General features: G+C 39.3%; 2 protein-coding genes across 2 annotated transcripts; both read left to right on the top strand.

Moving 5' to 3' along the window:
* The first annotated feature begins 1,039 nt into the window (after positions 1-1,039).
* On the top strand, positions 1,040-18,943 carry LOC141904392 (uncharacterized). Its single transcript, XM_074792977.1, has 32 exons — positions 1,040-1,109; positions 1,510-2,265; positions 2,442-4,721; positions 4,996-5,194; positions 5,890-5,988; positions 6,640-6,857; positions 7,376-7,573; positions 7,871-8,001; positions 8,385-8,562; positions 8,813-8,901; positions 9,180-9,305; positions 9,654-9,771; positions 10,086-10,258; positions 10,684-10,840; positions 10,911-11,017; positions 11,124-11,309; positions 11,399-11,912; positions 12,167-12,359; positions 12,511-12,560; positions 12,649-12,767; positions 13,168-13,389; positions 13,646-13,733; positions 13,840-13,996; positions 14,177-14,309; positions 14,659-15,154; positions 15,239-15,561; positions 15,808-16,022; positions 16,460-16,652; positions 17,387-17,558; positions 17,710-17,826; positions 18,091-18,369; positions 18,750-18,943. Exons 1-32 carry the CDS (start codon positions 1,040-1,042, stop codon positions 18,941-18,943), a joined length of 8,550 nt encoding a protein of 2,849 aa, XP_074649078.1.
* A 546-nt stretch (positions 18,944-19,489) lies between these two features.
* On the top strand, positions 19,490-21,917 carry LOC141904612 (polycystin-2-like). Its single transcript, XM_074793226.1, has 4 exons — positions 19,490-19,602; positions 19,712-19,967; positions 20,431-20,697; positions 21,534-21,917. Exons 1-4 carry the CDS (start codon positions 19,504-19,506, stop codon positions 21,710-21,712), a joined length of 801 nt encoding a protein of 266 aa, XP_074649327.1. The 5' UTR covers positions 19,490-19,503; the 3' UTR covers positions 21,713-21,917.
* The last annotated feature ends 2,083 nt before the right edge of the window (positions 21,918-24,000 follow it).

Below are 24,000 nucleotides of genomic sequence, written 5' to 3'. Positions count from 1 at the left end.
ACCGCCTCATTACGGCAGTGACGTGAAATATGTTTGGAAATTCTCCGCGAACGGTTCAGCGACGAATGAAACTACCGAAAACCGAACTACTCGTTCGTACACAAAATCGGGCACCTACGACGTGTCTTTGAATGCCATGAATGATGTCAGTTTTGAAGGAGTTTCGGTAAGTATAAAAATGGGCACTTCCCGCCATCTTGTCCCTGCGCTCGGAAAGCAAAACAAAGATAAATTGATGCCATTTGTGGTTTGCCCACAATTGTAATCTTTTGTATATTTTTATATATTATATATTGAAGAAAAGCCGATTTGAGGGTTCAGAGACTTTCTGCCTCACGCAGAACTGACTGCTATTTGAGAGTATTTGCTACTCATTTAGAGGAGTTCTACTTCTCCCAAAAAATATCAAATTACTCTCAAAATCCGAGAACGTCTATTTTCAATTAAATCGCTATTTTTGGTATCGAGTAACCATCATTTGTTTGAAAACTTCTACGTTTAGAGATATCAGGTAACAGTCACTCACATAATCTTATATATCCCGACAAGACATTACGTCTATGTACAGTCATTTGATTGGCCAGTGGTTCGTCACACGTGCGGCAATAATATGCTACCTAATATGGGGATTTAGAAAGAAACTACTGGGGCCGGTCTTATAGAATTGTATTACCTTTAACCCGGGGGCTTACTTAATTCATTTTCGATTGAATTAGCCCCAGAATTAAAGGTAATACCGGTCTATAAAATCGGGCCCAGTGATATATCTTATTGGATATCTCTAATAAAGTATCGTCACGTGATCTTTACCTTTCAGAAACAAATCATAATTCAAGACGAGGTTCTGCAGTTGACGGTGAATGCAAGTAAACAATTCATCAAATTGGGCGACTCCGTTGAGGTAGCCTGGTACATTTCTCAAGGTATATACTATTGACTTATCTCTTGTGAAAAATCCCTGAAATCTTAATTAAGTACATCAAGGAATGAGTGCTCAATCTGTGCTCGGCAAAATATAGGTACTGATGTTGAATACGTAATGACGATGGAAGCTGATAAAACGGTTAGGATCAAACCTGGAACTAAAGAATCGCAACAAAGTCATAACGGTAGATATCATAAATTTATTAGTTAATAGGCTCTCCGACAATGAAGATATTATTAATTACAAAACGATAATGCTTGATTCGATCTCGGATCTCGGAATCAGCAAATCATCTTTGCGTTAACAGTCCGGGAGCCCAGCAGAACATTTAGCGTATAGACGAACTGGTTACCAATGACCGAAACCATTGTACATGGCAAATCTTTCAAAGATCCATTGGTAAAAACCAGAGTCTGGCATTTCATGACTCCTGTATTTACCTCATGGGACCCGCCAAACAAGGGGTAAAAACTGATTAAAACAAAATTTTCATAGGCACCCATCACTACCAGTTGCATTCGAACGTCTTACTAAAGTGATCTGGGCTCCTGGATTATGATATGTAATATCTCAATGTATCATAGGAATGGGCGGAACACTGGTTTATACATACGCAACACCTGGCAGCAGAACTGTAGTGGTAAACGCGACTAACATGGTCAGCTGGCAAGTGGCAAACTTCACCGCATATGTACAGGCACCTGTTGGAAAACTGACGATGGAATCGCCAGTATACGTGGCTGTTGATACGTCGAGAACGCTGACTTTCACGACAAAGACTGGGACAGAATTGATATTGAACGCCACTATCGACGGCGTTTCAATAGCCGATGTTTCGTTGTTGCGAACAACGCCGACCATCAAAGGAAAAATCGTTATTCCGGGCCAGAAAAACGTCCACAACTATACACTTAATTTGACCGTCTACAACGATATAAGTGTTTCAACAGCCGTTTCGATGATAGAAGTCGACGTGCCTTTCACGGACACGGAGGTCCTTTCGGTGGACCGTTCGTTCGCTCCGACGGCCGAGGATGTGAATGTTACCGTAGCGCCGGTAACAGCCACCCGGGTAACTGCACAATACGAGTTTGGAGACGGGACGCCGTCGGTAAACGACTGGTTCCAATCTAGCGACAATACGACCGTCTCTACGTTGCATCGATTTTCTAATCCGGGCAACTTTACGATCAAAGCTACGCTGAAAAATCCGCTCGGAAGCGTGTTCAGGGAATTCGCGGTTCTCGTCCAACATCCGGTGAGAGCGATCAATTTCTCGTCGAATTCGCCGCTCGTTTTGCAACGTGATAAAAAAACTGACTTGCTGATACCTCTAAAAGGTAAATGTTTCAGCCGAATTGATTTGTGTTTTTAAAAATTTTCTATCTAAATGAAGTGTATCAAAACTGCTAATTCGTGCAAACCAATTATGGAATGTTGACCGTTTTTTTCCAATTGTATCTATCTTACGAAACTTAACGAATCTGACGGTGACATTTGCACCCATCCATTTTAGGAATGGTAGGGACGAACTTCATTGCTGCTGCTGGAATCCCGTTCCCAACGGATCCTATGTTCGCAATTTGGGTAGACGATTATAATCTAACAGACAACGGACCTTTCACCCTCGACGACCGTCGAATCAACTTCACCATTAACGAGCCAGGAACTTACCTGGTGCACGTGAATATTTCCAATCTAGTTAGTTTCCTCAACTACACACATCGAGTCGAGGCGGATATAAAGATAGACAGCGTCAAATCCGCCTATTTTGGAGTTAATATCGCCAAAATCGGTAAAAACCTCAAGTTTGGAGCGACGGTTATGGGAGGATCACGGGTAAAATTGATTTTCGAATTTCAAGACGGATTGAACGAAACGGTTGACGCCGAAGTCGGCAAACTCAAGCAAGTGCAACACGCTTTTCAAACGGATGGCCAGTTTCTCGTCAACGTGACGGCGGTAAACAGCGTCAGTGTGTTATCAACGACGAACAACATCCCGATGGTTATTCAAATCCCAATCGATCACGTGGGGTTGCATTTCATTACAACAACTAACGCCCCGATCCAGGAAATACCCCAAGGCGCCACCTACAACGCAAAATTCCAAGTGAAACTGGCAGAAAATAAACCTTTCCCGACTAATTCAACGTGCGCGATTGATTTCGGTGACGGCGAAAATGTAACGGAATTGATCGGCCAAAACGCCGCGCTCGGTCGAAGGAAAAGAAGGAGTTTAAGCCCTTCATTGTGCACAGTAGCTGGTGGATGCGTTTTGATAGAAATTCCACACGTTTATAAAAACGGTAATCCATTTCAAGTTCGGGCAAACCTCACCAACGCTGTCTCGCAGAAATCTTTGAATATTACGGCCAACATATATGCAAAAATTGTGAACTTAGGCTTTAAGATCATGTATCTCGATCCCTATATACCTGGATCGGACAAGTTGCGCGGTGGCTGGATGTTAAACGGTAAACCGAATGCCTACCCGACTAGTTATGGAATCTATGGCGTTGCCACGCGCGACTGGGGCTCGCACATGCATTTAACGTGGAAATTCGGCGCAAAAACCAACGCCGTCATCTACAATAATCTAACATCGAGTGAACACGTGTTCAACACTCCGCAGACGATCGCGGTGGAGCTCTCGGCCTCAAACGTATTGAATGCTGCCACGGCACCGGTGCAAACCATCGAACTGAGATATCCCGTGGGCGATATTAATCTAATCGTGGACCCAATCGTTATCAGGAATACGAGTATATCAGCGACATTGAAACTAGGAAATAACGCCGAAGGAGCTTGCTATTATATAGATTTCAAAATTGCTACGCCTTGTCGGGAGTACATGTACGGCGACGCCGCATCCTGTCAAAGCGGCGAACACGGTTCAAAAATAGCCGCTATAGCGCCTGATTGCAAGAAATTCTTCACTGCCAATGAACGCAGTCAATATAGCAATGGTATACAGTTGCCGAAAATGAAAATGATGACGGCCGCTTTTTATTCCGTTATACTGGACGCGGTAAACGTCGTTAGTCGTCGGACTTTACCGATCCCGTTAGTAGTTACCCGCGGGCCGTGTTATCCCCCGAATGTCACTCTTCAAATCCCGGACGTATGCGCGAACATGCGATATCCTGACTGTGGGGACTATCGAAGATACCCAGGCGCCTTCGGCGTGCTACGATCGGAGAGTCTCGTCGTAAATTCCGTCCCGATTCTGAATTGTACTTCGTCGAAAATCGCCAATTACACTTGGACCATTTTCAAACAGGAAAACGGCGAGTTCGTCGAGATGACCGAAGACGAGTTGAACGGTACTGTACTATCGTCTTCTAGTTTGCGTATGATTTACTTCGCGCCTCGGTTTTTCTCGTACGGGAACTATCGGCTGGAATTGAACGTATCCATGCACGAAGAGCAGGGTATTTTCAAGGTTGTGTCTGGTGACATTTTCGTAATAAGAACGCCGTTAGTCGTCAACATCAAAGGCGGCTACGAGACAACTATGAAATGGTTCGCTAACGTGACGGTGTCCGTCGGTGATTCTACCTACGATCCCGACGATCCGGATAGAGACATGTCGAAGTTGAAATTCGATTGGTATTGCAAAAAATACTGCGAAACTTTCGCCACATATGACCAGTATTTTAACGTGATGAGTGAAGGGAGGTTGTGTAATCCAGGGGATTTGACTCCGTTATTAGATGCGGCCAGCGCCAGCCAGTCCAGTAGACCACTCACCACCGTCGGATGTGTCAAATACGCAGATGAAATACAATATCCAGGTAGGAATTGAATCTAGAACATATAAAATGTATGTACATAATGAATGAATGTGTACTGTAATTCATAATGAAAACTGCAGAAACGACGAATTTCCTTTTAAGAAATCCGTTCTCCGTTTTGGCGCCCGCACCAAAACAACAACAAAAAACGAATTCTCTCTAAAAATCCATCCTGGCCATAACATCTAGTGTGTTTGGTCCTTTCGACCCTTGAAAACCGATGGAACTGGTATCTTATCTACGAACAGTTAGAATTCCCTTTTTACAACTGCAGGTTTAATGTATGACGCAAAAGGCAAACGTATCGATACGGCCAGCTTCGTAGTTGATACCGCTAACTGGAACGAAGCTTTCAACTTAACGTTGAAACTCATGGTACTGAAATATGACCCGTTTTGGGGCGGCCTGAGAGCAGCGTATTTTGAGCAGTCAGTATCAGTGGTTAACGGTGACCCACCTGACATCAAAATGATGTAAGTGTTATCTTTGTAGTACGAATACAGTTAAGTCCCCTTCGTAGGACGTCTACCTTGTCCGCCGTAGATCCCCAAGCGTACGCGGCTAAATCTAACATTTATAGGCTTTAAACCTTTCATTACAAGGGTTTTTTTTTTAATTTTTTTTTCAATAACAAAATAATTGCTTCATCATATCAGCCTCGATTTTAAATCTAGTAACTTTCACAAGTTACGAATTCATCGTATTCATGATTTCTTTTGTTCAATTCATTATACTTTAATTTATCCTATTTGTTGTTTTGTAATTATATATCTACTAAAGTTATATTCATCTTAATTTCTAGATCTCGTGATTTGAAAAAATTTATTTCTTCCGACATTTGATTCAAATTCAATACAACTTTTTGCTTATTTTATGCAGTCCTTCCGAGGTTTTATGTGGAAAATACTCAAACAATAATTTTATTTTGAATACGATTTTCCGTTCCCTTCCGTTTTAAAACGTCCAAAATAGCTCATTTTTATTTTTTCCCTTCGTTCTCCCACTTTTTTGAAAAAAATCCATACTCCGAGTAACTAAAAACGGCCTCGATAGCACTCATGTAAACTATACGGAATCGATGACGTTTCTAAAAAAAAACTTCAAGACACATTTTCGGTAATTTCTGCAAAACCTTTGCGTAAATTTTGGTAATCGTTTTTGTTTTTAGATGTGTTACGAACTGTCAAACTAAAATGAATCCCAGCAGCCGATTTTCAATAGGAACGACCATCACAAATTTCCCGGGGCTTCGCGATTTCGGTTTCGAGTAAGTTTATACGACCCTTCTCCAATCATAGGTAATGATAATCAAATCATTCGATGTTTTCCAGATAATCCGAAGTAATAGGTAACAAACTGGATAAGGCGTGAAGATACACAACATCCGTATAAGATAAATATGCGGGAGAAATCCCATAATAAATTCAGCCAAAGGTCATAAGTTCTAGAATGGAAGTGTATATTACAGTTGTGTTGTTACAGCGCACATGATAAATGACAGTGGCCCCTACTTCGTCGGCGCCAACAAAGTAAAATGCGACGACTAAGATGGATTTTCGCGAGAACGAATGCTCAAAACACGTCTACCTATCATGACGCAGCTCTGCAGAGACTAAGGCGCAAGGTATCCGATTGGCTATTGAACAGCTGCGAGCGCACGTGAAGGTTTAGTGATAGATGGCGCCAGTGAGTGGTCCTCAGTCTCTCGTCGCGTAAATACAATTATCCACCATTCGATGGACAATTTCCCTCAATTTGAGCAACGTTTGGGCTAAAGACTATTCGCAATCATCAGTACGTCTGAACCAATTCGGAAGGAGTTTTGCTAATCGCTTTAGATATTTGGCTGAATTATTGTGGGATTTTTCACGTACATATACGTGTGGGATATATGTTGACATGAAAAATCGCATTTTAGCTGGACTTTGAGAAAAGTGAAAATCCAAGGTCACACAATCCTTTTCCAAACAATTGCGCTAAACGATTGGGCGAAATCAGTGCCCACTGGTATCACGCATGATTACATTTCTATATACCCAGCTGTAGATGGCTATTTCAACAATTTGAGAACCGATCAAGATGCGAGATACGCGCTATTAGTGCAGTCGTGGAGGACAGCAAACCCGAAAATCAAAGGTATAAAATCATCGTGTCTATCTTACTTTAATTCGGCTTGGCTGAATGGATATTTGTGGTTTTGTCTTCAGGTCAGTTTCTGGCATATAACCTATGATGAGAGGGCGCCAAAACAGCATGATCATGGTTTCCAAATGAATGACTCTGTCAATATTTAATTTCCCGAAGCGTCAAAATACTGATATTCACTACTGCACACTAGCTTCATCAGAAAACAAAATCAGTTTAAGAGAGCTACGTCTTTCTCTTAGGGCCTAAATGTTCCTTTTTTGCATCTGCTTGTGCCCTTTTGAAATGGTGTCTGTATTGAAATCTTGGACCGCTAGTATCTTCGGTCTAGAAGGCCCTAGGAAGAGATAGCAAACTAGTCGGCGGACGTTTGGTTCATGTGATTGGAAATTTATACGAGGTTTAATACGTCATTTTCAACTCCAAACATGAGAATCTTAACTGATAACTTAGTTGACCTCAGATATAACTTCAAAACGGATCCTGTTAGTTTTTCTTTGCATCGATAGGAAAGGCCAGTCTGCCGTTCGAGATAAACGATACTCCGAAGGAAGGGATTTGCGGTGTGGATCCGCCTGAAGGAACGGCAATCGGTACAGAGTTTAACGTTTTCTGTAGTAAGGATTGTAGCGATCAGGACGGTCCACTTCGGTACAAGATCGCTTACAGGGTAAAGCCTACAGATGATCCCATTTGGATTTACGACGGTGAGATATGATATTTAAAACACTTTTTCCACGAAAAAGATTCTTCTGATATAATGACAGTGGTTACTTAAGCTGATGACCGACATTGTTCAAGCAATATAAACGTCAAATAATGGCTGCGTCGTAGCAATCATCACGAAAATACATTTTTCTTTTGAATTAGAAACAATTGAAAATCAAGTATCATTTACAATCCCGACAATTATACTGACTGTTATTGTATTGTAGATCTATCATACGATTTTAAGATTGTAATTTCGGAGTGTAATTTTACTTAGGTTTTCAATTCAATTTCAGGCAACAACGCGACGATGGAAAAACCCTCAATGTTACCGACAGGTTTAGTGTCTAATGACTATCACTTAAATGTGACATTGCGTTGTTTAGACCGGCTGGGTGCCCTTACTGATATGTTCCTTTCAGTCAAAGTACGTCGTGATTTTTATGAAATAAAAAACCTGATTTGTTGGTGAAAACAGATCGTTTGTACATGACGTCATCACACGTTCATTGTACGTCATGATTGGCCATTCGTTCCATTGAAAATCCCGGAAAAGCAAAACAATTTTAAATGTATATTTGGATTTAATTGATTTTAAAACTATTTAGTAATTTAGTTAAAATAGCTATACGACGTGGCTTGGTCGTGTGTATAGCTTGTGTCTTAGTAACAATTTAAGACAGCATGTGATTGCACGGGCATGGTCTGCATTATAGCAATTCTTATATATTCCACTTCAACGTTGTTTTCTAAATCTTAAAGCCGCGCTTTCGTAAGTCCAGCAATATAAACCACCTAATACTTTTACAGGTGCTGCCACCTACGCCTAAAACTATCGCCAATACTCTGTCTAAGTGGTCAGTGGTTGAAGCGAAGATTCAGGATCAATTGGCGGCAGCTAATCTTGCAGGATTCGCTCAGTTCATTGGATTATACGGCGGCTATCTGAATAACGAAGCGGCCAGTGATGATGCACAGTTCAACGATTGTAAGCATTCTTTACACGATGGCACATAAAGCCTATTAAATATTAAACGGATCGCATTAGTTTTAGGGTGTCCTCAAATTCTAACACGACATTGACACGGTTGGATATGGAGGTTTTGAGCCATTTGTTTTTCTTCTGTTGAATCTTTAGCAGCATTCATATCGTTTATACGACTGGAATTATGAAATTCATTTTGATAATAAGGGATTGGAGATCTGTTATTCGTTTCTTGTTTATTTTACATAAACAGATTTGAATTCGCTGAACCAAACGTTTGATGCAGCGAATATACCACCGAGGAACGAATCCCTTCTTGCCAGACAAAAAGTGAGAGAAAAGGTAATCCAGTGGTAATCCATTGAGGATTTCAATACCGGTATCATCCGTAACCATATCCCGTCCTACCAAATCAAGTAAACCCTTTGTTCGGGGTTGACATTTGACCCGACATTACTGGGCTGATCTAAGCCCAATTAATGAGCACGGTTTGGACGACTGATACTAACAACTCCGACGAGGATTTGAAAATGTTCTTGGACTTGTCCCAACTGACAACTTGATAAATACCAAAAATTTGGCATCGGTCTCACTCCGATGACGCATGATTTATTTTTCAGTATCGTGAATTAGTTGTGGGCGAATATACAGCAATAACGCCTCCTACTATCGGCGTTTTGAACCAGCTAGCTTCAGCGTTAGGTGTAGTAACAGCGCGTCATGACGAGTTATCCATTAAAACGATTGTAAGTTGTAACGAAACGATTTTATCTAATTGAAACCCTTTCGGTGCTGACTAATCAATACCTTCTAGTGCGGTAGCCAGTGCGGCGTACTAACAAAGTCCATTATCGATTTATACCCCGCACTGCGGTGTAGACGCACTGAAAGGTTTCATCAAGTTTGGTTATATATATATAGTTTATTTTCAAGAGAAGTTGGTTGGCGAGTAAAAGTAATCGAAAAAAGAATCTCGCGGGTCGAAATTCAGTGAACCCCTTTAATACCCATTATGCTTGCGTCACTAAATAAGGTCTACAGAAAACAGTTCCAGTTTACTTATAAGTTTTCCATCTTCTTTTGATGTCAAATAGGAATTGCTTTACGCAATACTGACGGATTACTGTCATATGTCAATTCAACGCGCGGGTCAAGTTGAAAGTTCCGCCGAAGACATTGAGAGCGTTAGCAGGTTTTTACTGGAAGTGGTCGGTAGGTTATTTCTAAGATTGTACACTATAAACTATACTGAACATTATTCCTTTCCGATTGTATTCAACTCAAACGTAAAACTCATATCAGTTTACTACTGGCTTCAAGCGACCAGACCCTATTAACCAAATGATCATCATTTCTGATACGACGACAAAAATTAATGCTTGATTCAAATTTGAACTGCGAGTGTGGAAGCAGCTCTTGGGCCACGGGTCTGCGATCGAATTCAAGTTCTTAATTGGCTTTTGTTTCTTTTCTCTGATCTAAGGTTTCGAAGATTTATCTTAGTATAATGGGTCTATTCAATTTAGGAAATGCGGCTATTGGTGCTGGAGAGGTCAGCAAAAATGCGCAAAAAGAAATTGCCATGTATGAATCGATGTTGAATCCGAATAGTAAACAACAAAATACTCCTCCAACAAGAACTTTGTCTCCGGCTGAATTACAGAAAGAAATGCTAAAACTGGATGATGTTGTAAATACGGTATGTAATTAACTGTTTTAACGGCTGAGTCAAAAGTATTCATTGACACTGTTGAACGCCGTCGATAAGCCTTCCAACGCGGTCGTTCAAAGATTCATTTCTTACGATGATGGTAAAGCGCGAAAGTCCAACGCATCTAAAAAAACGCATGTAATTTCTGCGAAGGTTTAAATGTGAGATAAAGCCACACGTTTTGACTATCCAGTACATATAGCCTCAAAAGGCTATAATGCAAATTCGGTTACAAGACAATAGGATATACATGTACGTATGGCCAACATTTTGCTAGGGGTTAGAAGACAATATGAGGTTTATACACAAATGACTAAACAGATACCGTTATAAAAATCAATCGTTTGTTCAACTAATATTTTGCATGACGCGACTTTCGAATAGACATGTTTATGTTGTTATGATCGTTTTAGGCTAAACAGTATATTCTGGATTTGGACACATTAGTTAAATCTTGTATGGTTATGATTGTGATGCAACGAAAAGTTCCCGGCGACGAGCCAAGCGTTATGACAACGGCATCAATGAGTATGAGTCTGGAAAAGAGGTTTTCTGGAGAGCTATCCAAAAGTACGTAATATCAAAATGTTCGATTTATTACTATTTGAATCGACTAATTGAGTTTCTTTTTGCAATTTAGAACCTATCACGCCTGGCAGGAAAAACTCGAAGGATAAAATAGATTTGCCTAACCCTTCGTTGATAGTCGGAGAAGGGAATGACACGACTTACTTTGTAGAGTCAAAGGTTCGTATTAGTGGAACATCAAAAGCTCTAAGTATACAATTTCTCCTATATTTTGTCGGATATCAAAAATGTATGTTAACACGTTTTCGTGTTCTTCGTATTTAAGTGTCTTTCAATCAGTTCAAACATTTATACGTTTTCGAACAACACCGGTAACAACGCGGCAACCAAACCCAAGGAAGTGACGTCAGGACTACTGTCGTTAGATATGAGAAATGAAACCGGTGACCCGATGATCGTTGGCGGTCTGCCAGACCCGATCGTACTAGTTATCGAAAGGAAAAGAAACGGCGTAAATATCGTAGCAAAGAAACTGTTGATAATGTTAATTAGTAATATCAGATATTGCACTTTATCATGTTTTTTTTTGAATGTACTTAGATTCCAGATATAAGTGTTGTAGAATCGACGAAGCCTAATGAGGAAATGCTGATCCATACTATAACGGTACCACTTGACGCAACGCTCGGCATTAAAGTTGTATTAAGTGAAAACGCCACGGACCTCGTCAACGGCACAACAGAATCGACTACCAACAACAACACGCAGCAAGCCCCAACTACAAAGTTGTCTTCAATTTCAAATAGCACGACTTCAAATACGGTTACATCCTCGAGTTCCAGCGTTACTTCTCCGAGCGCTGCAACTTCCAGTAGTACTCCCCGAACTACTTTACCAAATTCCAAGATTTTTAAGACTCCAGACCAGACATTGGACACTACTTCATTCAATGTAACTGATGTAACCAATGTTACCACTTTCGGCGCAACAACTGCCGGTATTACCAATACCAAAACTATTGTCACTGGGACATCTGCAACTGTGACTTCACTGACAAATTCAACTCCGTCGATAAATCCAAAAATTAATGTTACTACAACAGCCCCGATGAAAGGTACTCACACTCCTTTTTATTGTCATCATCTACACAATCTACGAACGGTCGGAGTTAACTTGATTTGTAATTACGGTTGTTGTCAGCGAAAGTTTTTTTAAAGCGTTGATTTGAATTCATGGATGAAAGATTATGATATCGAAGAACATGAACTTTGTCAATGGTGCAACCGATATCATTAGACTTAAACATTTCAGGTCACGTAGTAAGCGTGTGAATACACATTTCTGAATTGTTTCTCAATTTTGTTAAAGATCCTCCTGGTGGTTTTGTTCTTTCGGAGAATATAACGAGATTCGTCGTTTTCGTCAAAGTCGGTTCACGTCCAACTGTTTCTAAACATGATTTCAACTGCACGCTGCCCTTTCATGCTGAAACTGATGTGAATGGCTCTACAGCAGCAGAAAGGGATCTGAATACATGCTTGTTCCACAACATTCTAAATGGGTAAACGATGTATTGACACCAAGTTTTGATTGTTCTGCATAAGCTTAACAGTTTTAATCCAAAATATTTCAAGTCATTCTTTGCGCGAGTAAGTTTTCGATTTAATCAGATATTTTAACCTGCATATCATACTGAACGACTTTTTTTGCAGAACCGATAAACCAGTTTATGTTGGCATCAAGGCTTTGAATGGAACTATAGGTTAGATGCCCGATTCTATGACGCAAACATGCATTTCTTGAAAATTTATTCCGAATTCTTCAAGATACCGTCTACGATTCGTTTGCAGATCCTGCCAATGCAACTGTCGATGATTACAAGGAGGCTATGTACAATGCATCATTTTTCACTGCTGATTGCTTGTACTGGAATACAAAGACCGAAGAATGGTCGAATGCTGGCTGCACGGTAAAATATCCTCTTGGAAACCCCTCTTACTTCATCTGACGTGGAATACGATTTTTGAGGAAGCTCCCTGAGGTCAAAATTCATTCTGGATCCTAGTCATAATCAATATCTAGTTTTGACTGGCCGCCCTCCTTTGTTTTGAGTAAAATCCACTTGAAGTATTCTTTCGTTCTTGACTCGAGGCGCTGGCCACCAGTCAAATTTAATAACCCTCCCATTTACCGCCGCCCCCACCTACCGCCAATGTACATCTCAATACAAATACATTGTAAAACACCCCGATATACCGCCATTCACTCTCCATATAGTCAAAATCGTTCTGAACCGATGTGGCCGGTATACCGGGGGTTGGCTGTAGTTTGAAATCTCTGGCGCTAATCGTATCTATGTTCTACCACAGGTTGGTGACCTAACTACTAGTGATAGCACGCAGTGTAAATGCACACATTTGACGACGTTCGGGTCGTCTTTTACGATTCCTCTACCGAAAATAGATTTTAGCGGCGGATTTCTCAATCCTAACGACAATCCAGTGGTGTTCGGTACGATGGTGTCTCTACTATGTTTATACTTAATTCTACTGATCTGGGCTGTTAAAGCCGACAGAAAAGATCTCGTAAGGGTAAGGTTTCAGAAATTTACAATAACAAGATATGTTCTGGACCGATAGTTGCACAGTCAAAACCCTAAAAATGTCTGTCAAAATCTCTAAAAATGTTATTTGAGTATTTGAGACAACATGGCCTTGATGGTCGTATCTAACCCTTCACTGTGTTACTGACGCATAGTTTTACATTTGTAGATGATGTTGTGTAAAAATGCTTTTTAACGAATTATCAATGGATAGTATTAACATCATTATACCTATTTTTCGATAGGCTGGTTCCACGCCGCTGCCGGATAACGATCCCCGAGATAAATACATTTATGAAATACTCGTAACTACAGGAGAAGCGAAAGAAGCCGGTATTGTGAACGAAATCCAACTCGTATTCCCTTTGAAAGTTCCTTAGATCTATCACCTGACTTACGTACGTGTTTCCTGCGTGTCCTCATGTGTTTATATTTTCAGGTACGACAGCTCAAGTATCGTTTGTATTGACCGGTGAAGATGGTGATACGGGTCCCAGAGTTTTAATGGATGAGAAAAGGAAGGTTCTTCAAAAAGGCGATGTTAATTCGTTCATTATGGTAGTGCCGAAACCGCTGGGAAACTTAGCGCATTTACGGTAATACGTTGACTAATACATTAAAACATTTCTAAATGAAATTCTATCAACATCTGAATTAGGAGAACTAATACGTATTTCTTACTGTCAAGTGTAAATCTTCGATACCATACTGTCTTATTTAGTTTCTCTTAATTTAATCTTAATGATAGAAAGTTAATTTTGAAATGTATCATTCAGTATTTGGCACGATAATGGTGGCAAGAATCCGTCTTGGTTTTTCAACCAGATGCAAGTAACCGATATTCAAACTCTGGATAGATATCTGTTCATTTGTGACAAATGGTTGGCCGTAGAACAAGAAGACGGTTTGGTGAGTGTCATTCCAATTCCTTCTTTTCCACTGGGACCTTATGTATTGTTTTGCCTAAGCATTGTAAATACTGATATAACCAAAACATGTTCTTTGCTGGAATAGTTCTCATCAAATAAGCACTGATAAGCAATAAATGATCCGAAATATACGTAGATTGCTTTTTGAAACGTGAACAGTACGGATAGAATTAGCAATGGGCCAGACCTTGCAAGTTATGGTTAATATAAACGTTTTTAATTAATGATTTACTACCTACGTAATAACGTTAAAAACTAGTAGGCCTTAATGGACCACTAGCATTAATGAACCAATCGTCTACTTGAGATATGTCGATGCGTTTTTTCAGATCGACAGAATAATTCCCCTAGCGGGAGACATCGAGATGAAAGCCTTCAACTTTCTATTCTGGTCGAAAACTCGCAAAGACCTCTCCGACGGGCATATTTGGTTATCGGTTTTTAAAAGACCTCCGAAAAGCAACTTCACCCGCGTTCAGAGATTGACGTGTTGTTTAACCCTCGTCTACGTGTCGATGATGGCCAGTTTGACCTTCTACAAGGCGATGGCGATGCGGCAAAACGTCACGCAAATTGTCATCGGGCCGATCAAGTTTACGCTCGAGCAACTGGTCGTTTCTATCCTGGCGTCGTTGATAATCGTACCGGTGAATGTGTTTATCGTGCTGCTGTTCAGGATGTCCGGTCCCTGGCCACCGAACGCCTGTGGCAAATGTTGTCGCAAAAAACGCGTGTGCGACTCGAAATACAGCGAAATGAAGTCGGACCAGGCTTCGGAGGCGATGGAAATAGAGTTGCAAAACGAAAAAGAGTATCTGGATACAGGCACGTAAATGCCTAAATCAAGCCCGTTTTGACTGGAATTTAGCTACTTATCTTACTAATCATTTGTACTTATTTACGGTTCAGGCGAGAGAAAATCCGCGACACCATCGCGACGACCTTGGAACAACTCCCAAACCAGTCAGAAAATCAGCTACACGGACGCATCGGGCTACGGGAAAATACCAGAATCACCGAAAAAAGACGACCAGAAAAAGAAGAAGAAGAAAGTGGTTTTGCCGTGGTGGTGTGTGATTGTCGGCCATACGCTTGCATTTATTGCCGTGGCAGTGAGCTTCTATTTCGCGAACATGTTCTCCAAAGACCTCGGGTTATCAGGCTCTAAGGAGTGGATTGCATCATTTGGAGTTTCTCTCATCCAGTCCATCATGCTTCAACAACCGATTAAGGTACCGTAGTACATTCACCATAGTATATTCTCACGTGGGTTCGAACTTTTTGCATTTTTTTTACTTTTGTGATGAAGTGTTATCACATCTCTATGCATTGATTGCCATTATTATGTTTACATTAATTGTATGTAATTTATTATGCTTAGATAAATAAAGATTATTATATTTCTCTTTTTTTCGTTTTTTCATTCAGTAGATGAATGATCGTTTCATTGTCATTTCACTTCCCTTGACATTTTTCAGGTTTTGTTTTTGGCCCTTCTTTACGCCCTGATCATCAAGAAACCCGACCTTGAGGAACCGGACGAGAGCGAGTACGACAACAGCGTCAAGGACAACGAGGAGTGGTTGCACGATCCTTACTGCAACTCGCCTGATATTAAAGAAAAAATCGCTCGATATAAAGCCATACCACTGCCGCCGGACGAGGAAGAACTTAAAGCTGCCAGGGATAAGAGGTACGTACGAATGAATACAATTTAGGCAATAGAGATAAATCAAAACAAATCAAGTCAGATGACAGCCTCGATAAACTGAAGACATATATACATGGTGAGGAACTAAAAGCTACCTGGAATAAGAGGGAATAGACTGTAGGCCATTCCAATCATGGAATCAAGAATCCATGTTCCAATAAAGATGACAAAGGCAGAGATACATGGTATTCACACTTAGGACCAAATGCTTTTTAGTCGGAATCGTAGTAACAGTTCATTTGTTGTTTGGTTTAAACGCTAAGCAGCCAGTTAAAACGTGGTTCATCAGCCGTAAGCGAAATTTAACTCATGGTTGGAATGACATACATAAATATTTCAGTTCTTTTCCCCGATCCTACCCGCAAAACTGCAACCTTGTTCTTTGTCGTGTTAACATGGTCAATTCTCATCTCTTTTAGGCTTAAGGAAATTGAAATGGTGAACATTATCTGGGAGATCATATTCTACACGATATATGTTGGAATTCTGATGGTTTTGTCTTATGAAAATCGAGATACGAGATCTCACTATTTCTATAAAGACATAGAGAACATCTTCTACAACGATAGATACACCAGAAACAACACCGTTGGAACTTATGCCTTATCCGCCGTGAGTTTTTTATGGTTGTGAGCAATTTGATCGTTTTTAATACCCTCTAATAAACCCTTAAACTAATGAGATGCCTCTTTGTAAAAAGATCCAGATTCCGAAATTCGAAGATATGATAAACTTGGAACTTATCAAACTTGCATACGGATTTGTGAATAGCTAACTTCCGCAACAAATTTTAAATATATTTAATTGGAATTCATTTAATCACAGATATAATACCAGAGCTCGAAACCACCCCAGAATCTAGGCCCGCGAAACTAGCATTTTCAATAAGCCGTTCCTCTGTAAAGTTCCTCCAATTTGGCAAAGCCAACCTGCACTCATTAAATCCGCCCCAACCATCAGCACCCTCGTAAGTAGTAAGCTACTTGATTGATGTACACTTTAAAATATATTTTCATTCAGAGAGACTTCCGCATGACATAAATTTATCTTCATTTTTCATCGTTTCATCCCTTTTCATTTCTTTTATTTTATTTGTTCGTTTTTATGTCGAGGTGCCTGAACATCCTTTTAAATACAACCTTTATTGCTCTACTCGGACTCCTGTCACTTCAATGTCTGTAACCTATTTTGTTTTAAGGTATTCATTTTCTACATATTGATGGTGACAAGTAAACTACTATAGTATACTATACTCTACTATGAAATACTCAGCATTTCGGGGTATCTTATTTCTTATTTTCTTATGATACGTTTTCATCGGTCACTTTCGTTGCCTGTTTCTGCAGGTGAGGAATTTCGATCAGTTTTGGGATTACGCCGAAAAATCGCTGGTGCCTGGAATGTTCGGGTACGATATGTTCCCGGGTGATGATTGGTACAAATATAAGAATTACATCGTTGATCGACAGGCGTTGAGAGTCTGCGTTCCACGTCTACGTCAGTTACGAACAAAACCTGGTAAGTTTTCCCGTTTTGGCTAAATCGCTATTGGTTCTAAAAGATACAACTCATATGTTCATCGGTAATCGAGAACAGTTGCTTTAATTTCGTTTCCAAATAAACTTTTTACGTACTTATACATTCATTTTAGTAGTAAATATCGTTTTAGTCGCATGTAACTCGAGATTAGATCGGTTATTTGGTGATGTGTGCCGGCCTAGCTATAGTATGTTTAGCCAAGAAGAAGGGAATTACAAAGCTGGATGGATTCCCGTTAATAAATCAGGTGAATACACGCCATCTGGAAAATGAGTATCTAATTCAATATGCAAATAAGATATTAATGTATGCATAGTGCGTAGTTCCAGCCTGAAAGTGAATTCCATCGCTCCTTCGAGAAATGATGGCAGATGCCGTAACCCCCCCCCCCCCCCCGTATAAAATGCCCGCATTAATGATTCGAATGAAATCAATTCTCTCGACGTCAATTTTAGATTTGGACGTTGTTTATATTTTCTTGAATTTACATGTAGAGATTTCGATATTCTAGATCCAAACGATAAACCGGATTATGGGTTCGGTTACTCGTCGGCCTGGAAACTCAAGGGTTCGCCTACGTCTGGGAAATTTGCCACGTACTCCGGTGGCGGTTACGTAGTGAATTTGGGAACGCAGCCGAAACAAGCTCTGCGCACTCTAAAAACGATTAAAGCTGGAAACTGGTTGGATAAGAATACAAGATGTATCATCATCGAGTTTTTGCTTTACAACAACAACGTTCGCTTGTATGGTGTGGCGTTTCTCCTCGTGGAATTCCTAAATAGTGGAGGTAATCACATACATAGTGAATATAAAGAGGAGCTTATGATTATTAATGCAATATGGCTGCGCCCGATCAATGGACTACATTACAGTCCTGACTATAGACAGTTGTAAATCAAGGTTATCTGTCGACAAAAACTCCAATATTGTTTTCCTATCAAATTCAAGATTCATTGATTGCATTTTTATATAAGTATATTTTATTTCATATTTGAAAGATATCGAATTTTGTCTATGTGTATGAGCCCGTAGTAGCCACCATATCACGAAGCCCGTTGAAAACGTGTTGAGATGAACAAATATCGAAAAAAACCAATTGTATTCCCAATTAAAAAATCCATATCACTTGATGCAATTGTTTGATTCAGAATCGTGCTCTCAATTCAGGGGCGTTTACAAAGTATAAAGTGACAGTAATGCGCCTGGAGAAAGGAATGACACCGACGAACTCAGTGATGTTCTTTTTCCAATTCATTTTTCTCGGGTTCTTAATCTACTTCGCGGTGCGCGCTTCGAAGAGACTGCGGAAAATCGGTCGACGTCAATATTTTAATGTAAGTATAAAATGCGTGAACATATGAAGATTAGAACGGAGACGAAATTTTTTGCATCGGATTTGACTGAATTTCTTTTTTTTCGAATAACTCACTATCTAACTATTCGTTATCTGGCTTTTGACGCCGTCAAAACCTTTACAATAATGTTTATATGATTGCGTTATACAAGGCGTTCTGTTTTGAGTCGATGTGTACTACGTCATCAATATTGGCGTTGCAAAATAACAATTAAAACTGTGAATTTTGGAATTCCTTTCTGATTAGATATGTTTCATGATTCTCATTTTATTTTTGATAAATTTCAATAAATAGTTTTTTGAAGATGCGGACTAAGTCATCAATAAATCGGTGTTAGACTGGTTGCCAGTCAATTCAATTCAATAATCGATATATTAAAATCCGAAATAACTTTCTTGATCATTGATATTGTATAATTTATAACGAATTATTTGTTGTCGACAATATTTAAGGCAATATATGCGTTATTTTAAGGCGTCAATAAACGTTCAAGTTCGTTTTCTTTACAGTCATTTTGGGATGTTTACGAGTTTGCGGTGATTCTCATGGGATTTGTGGCCATATTCATGCAAATAGTGAGATTCTTCGGGGCGTACGCGATGGCTGAAATGATGGTGGACAGGACCAAATTCATAAATCTTGACTATGTCGTTTTGTACGACGAGGTAATTTTCACAGAATAAAACTAACGAAATGAGGAAATGATAAACTATGTAACGTTTGTGATTGTTATCTGTTTGTATAATGTTAAAAGAGATCTGTCTATATTTACAGTTGTCGGTTTATTTACTCGCAATGATCGTATTCCTATCGACACTTCAAGGGCTGAAACTCCTGCGATTTAACAAAAGAATTTGCGCCCTGGCCTTGATGATGAAGTGGTTGTCCTGGCCACTAATGCGATTTATGGTCGTGTTCTTAGTTCTGTTTTTCGGATTTGTTAGTTTGTGTCACCTGAAGTTCATGGTCCGTTTAAGAGAATATTCAACGTTCATAGCTAGTATGGAGACATTATTGAACATGATGTTAAGTAAGTGTTATTACTAGGATCTCACTGAATGATGTTCTACTATAGGGATATAGGTTCAGAGGGTTCCATCCGGACGTTACGGATTTGGGTGTCACCCATTCGGTCTCTATTAAAGCCCAACGAACGCAGCACTGGGAAAACAGGTGATAGAAACGTGTTTCTGGGCGTTTCTCTCGATCACTAGCGTTTACAAGAAACGATAAACATTGTTTCGGGAAAAGATGTTTCCGAGGTCAAACGTGTTTTCGTTTGTCGTATGTATTGGGCTTGAAACACAAAAGGGAAATACAACAGAGAAACACGGGAAACACGTGCTTCCTGTTTCTGTGTTTCACCGCGTCGTGTACGTTGCGCTTAAGTGACGGGGAGGGGGGTCCATTTTGAGGTTTCCGAATCGACCATTCTCACGCCCAAATTATTTAAGTTGTATAACGTTTCAATCTAGTATATACCTCCATTCTAGATAAATTCAATTTCCGACGAATGCAGGCAGTCAGTCCCGTGATGGCTCCGCTAATGTTCGTGGCATTCGTTATCATCGTAAATTTCATGATGGTTAACTTCATGGTTGCGATCATTTTGGAGGGCTACACGTACGCGATGGATTGCATAGCTGGACAAGCGAACGAGTATGAAATTGTTGATTTTATGATGCAGTCACTCAAAAAAGCCATCGGTATGACTAGAATAGAAGGGAATCCCACAGAATGCCGGTTGGAATATTTGGAAGGTAAACTAATCTATTTATTTCTTGGATACATTTATCTACATAATGCTAGCTTGATATATGGTATAATCTTTATAGCATATCATCAACATTAATAAAACTATAACAATCAAACGATAAACCCAAATTTTTCACGTTCCGCGGCTGTTTGCGAAATTGGGTTTGTTATTTTGTGTTTGTAAGACAGGATTTAAGTTCTACAGTACATTTGCAGATTGGCTTTATTCGAGACTAGTTTCACAGTTCTTGAACTAATTTGACTAGAACCTAGATTATCGGTTGTGGGTTTTATTTATATATGGAGTCTCACCAATCAATTATTCGCTCGAGGAACTAGCTTCGAAATACCTATACTATAGGTTGTTTAATTCCTCGAGAAGCTTGGTGAAATATAAAAGAAATATTCCCCAGTTATTAAAATCAGTAAATATACGTAAAATGTAAACAAATACATGCAACATTCGTATACGTATATACCAAAAGTATTCAATTCATTCTCATTCACCTGATGAAGCTTCTATGCTAAGTAGCGAAAGCTTGTGCGTCAAATTAATAGATAACCTATATAGTTACTACTCGTCTCGTTATTTATACCAAAAGTAGTATAATGACCAATTCTACAAATTTCAGTTTATAATCTAATTTTCAACGCAACTTATCCTCATGAACTGAATGTTTATACATTTCCCTCACAGATTCCTTGCATAGTTTTTTTCAGAATATCCTTTGAATTTGATAAACAGTTTCTGCTGTTTTTCAACCTCAAACAACATCCAAATATCCGTTGATCTTCCTCCTTACACTGAGGTATATGTGGATTTGATGTGTTCGGTTTACAGGAGCCCAAGACAGCGCGGATGAGAAGTGCCGCGAGCTTTCGAACCGAGTCGATTTGATCATCGACAGGCTGGAGAACTACATTAAAAAACAAGCCGACAGCAAAGACGTAATGGCCGAACTGGAGGAAATGAAGAAGTCGTCGGAAAAATCTAAAAAACGAAATATCATCATCAGTTAAACGCTGAAAGATTTAAGACATTTCTTAAAGTCTCGTTTGAATTACTGCACATTATGTTGATAATAATTCTATTTGCATTGCTCGAAAACCATGAAGTGAAGTTGACCTGAGATATCCAATAACTCGACTGATCCTCGACTCAGTCACTCGCTACAGGATGGTAGTGTGAAGGGATCCGTTGAGAAGGCTCCGACTCGGCCGTTATACTCAGTCAGTCACTACAACGGACAGTAGTGTAAGAGGCCCGAATCATTTACAAAACATACTTTACCTTCCATTAACATTATATTTGCATTGAACTTGAGTGTTTTTTTTGCTCTAAGTGGACCGGTATGAGTCCATATCCGTTAAAAATCTGTTTTGATTATTGATCGCTCTTGAGTCGTGTAAATATTTTCATAATTTATGCAATCTACAATTCTCAATGACTAATTTTTCATTGCAATGTATTCTTAAAATTTGCTTCTTCTCGAAATAAATGCATGAAATTTAATATGTTGGAATTTGATTTTCCACGTTAGAATCGGGCTAAATCGATCAATATTCGTCCGACGATACAACAACTGAATTATATCATTGTTTTTGCCTCTTATGAATAGTTCATAAAGATTCATGTATCCACAATTGAATACCAGGTCGAATTTTAATTTACCATGGATGATGAGATAATTTAACCATTTTCAAAGAATATATCATCGAATTTTTTGTTCTATCGAGTAGGGTCTTATAAAGCAATTGAGTATTTTTATTTGTATCGTCCAACAAACACAAGGCAAGGTTCGCCCCGGCTAACTGGTTGAGCGATATCGAGTAAGAAGGAGCCTAGTCAGTAACCTGACTGTGGTTTAGTTTCACGATCGGATATTTTCACAAGGGAGGTGGGAGTGAACTCCCACCTCCCTGTTTTCACAAACCACAGTCAGGAATGGGAAGGTCATTTTTCAATGAAATTTTTTTGAGTAATTTGCCTGGCATTTCATTGTCTCTTAAGATATCCGTCTAATTTTTGTTGTAATCAACGCACAACAGATTCGTAGTTTGTTTGATACCTACAACACCTCACCTGACGATCTTAATCCATGTGAAAATCGGCCGTAAAGTGAGAGTAAACGATTCGACGGCGGCCATTTTGAAAACGTATGGAGGGTGCTGGCACCTGTGTACTGAGGCCAGCACAATAACACAAACTAACGAAATGAAACGACGAAATTGAAAAAATTAAGAAATCAACACTAATTCAAATTTTTTCAACCAGAATTTATTTTTTCATTATCTATTATGGAAAACACGAAGATTTGAAATATTAGTTGGAAAACTAACAAAAATAAAAATTGTCGTAGCGTTTGAAAGTTTTATATAAATCCTTGTAGGTCACCTAGTCTATCATGCCACATGTATGCAATACAGAGAAATGGCGGCCAATGGCGAAATTTGTGGAGAAATTAATTAATTTCTCGAAATAATGTTGATTAATCGCTCGAAACATACATAATATTGGATTATTTCAAAAGGTACCTGTGTTAGTTTATGATTTAAGCCATTAATTGTGGACTGAACTCAATAGAAAGTATATTTTGGAAGTGTTACTTTTTTCAAACGTGTTTTGGCCCTTGTCATCCCTAACGTTGGTATAAGCCCATCCGATTATAAAAAGCTTACCACCAACGATTAGGTAACTAACTAGAAGGAGCCTATCGAAGTTGAAAAATAGCATATAAATATAACCCATTAGACATCTCTGATATTTGGGTAGAATTTCATATCACCCATTATAGGCACTCGCGTATTATGCGATTCATGTGTCAAGACTACGTGGACCGTTGTTGCATTAGTTTAGTGTTAAAATCTGATAAACATCTTGAGGATTTAATTAGTAATATCTCCAATTGCTTTGATTCATGAAGTCTTTTAGGTTAAAAACTGACCACAGTTATCACACAGAGCCCTAGCAATGAAATAAACAACATAACGCCTTATGAGATCTAGTTTCTAGGGATTCCACGAGATTTTATTCGAGGTTTTTTAACTGAAATTAAATAAAATGTATATTAAGAATATACGTAACAACCTACAGACATCTCCGTGAATAGTTTATACATTGAAAACCAATCTAATAATTATGATAAGTGAAAAACTAGAATTGAATTGAGACATCCGACTAAGTACACAGGGAATTGAATGAATATGTTTTTCATCTAGTGTGAAAACGCTTCAACCGTCTATACGGGGTACTTTTCATACAAACTAATAGCTGTTTGTACCGCGTCTAGTGCGCACCATCACATATT

The sequence above is a fragment of the Tubulanus polymorphus genome, chromosome 4 (assembly GCF_964204645.1).
Source record: "Tubulanus polymorphus chromosome 4, tnTubPoly1.2, whole genome shotgun sequence".
Lineage (NCBI taxonomy): Eukaryota > Metazoa > Nemertea > Palaeonemertea > Tubulaniformes > Tubulanidae > Tubulanus > Tubulanus polymorphus.
The sequence above is the reverse complement of the archived record's forward strand: the minus strand, read 5'-3'. Positions and strand labels throughout refer to the sequence as shown.

Excerpts from the sequence above, each read along its gene's own strand:
- LOC141904392 (XM_074792977.1), top strand. The coding sequence starts at position 1,040 with ATGACGATGGAAGCTGATAAAACGGTTAGGATCAAACCTGGAACTAAA. Across the intron at positions 4,722-4,995 it reads AGATGAAATACAATATCCAG|GTTTAATGTATGACGCAAAA; the intron begins GTAGGAATTGAA and ends TTACAACTGCAG. Across the intron at positions 8,902-9,179 it reads GACAAAAAGTGAGAGAAAAG|TATCGTGAATTAGTTGTGGG; the intron begins GTAATCCAGTGG and ends TTTATTTTTCAG.
- LOC141904612 (XM_074793226.1), top strand. The coding sequence starts at position 19,504 with ATGCAAATAGTGAGATTCTTCGGGGCGTACGCGATGGCTGAAATGATG. Across the intron at positions 19,968-20,430 it reads ATTATTGAACATGATGTTAA|ATAAATTCAATTTCCGACGA; the intron begins GTAAGTGTTATT and ends CCTCCATTCTAG. Across the intron at positions 20,698-21,533 it reads CCGGTTGGAATATTTGGAAG|GAGCCCAAGACAGCGCGGAT; the intron begins GTAAACTAATCT and ends TTCGGTTTACAG.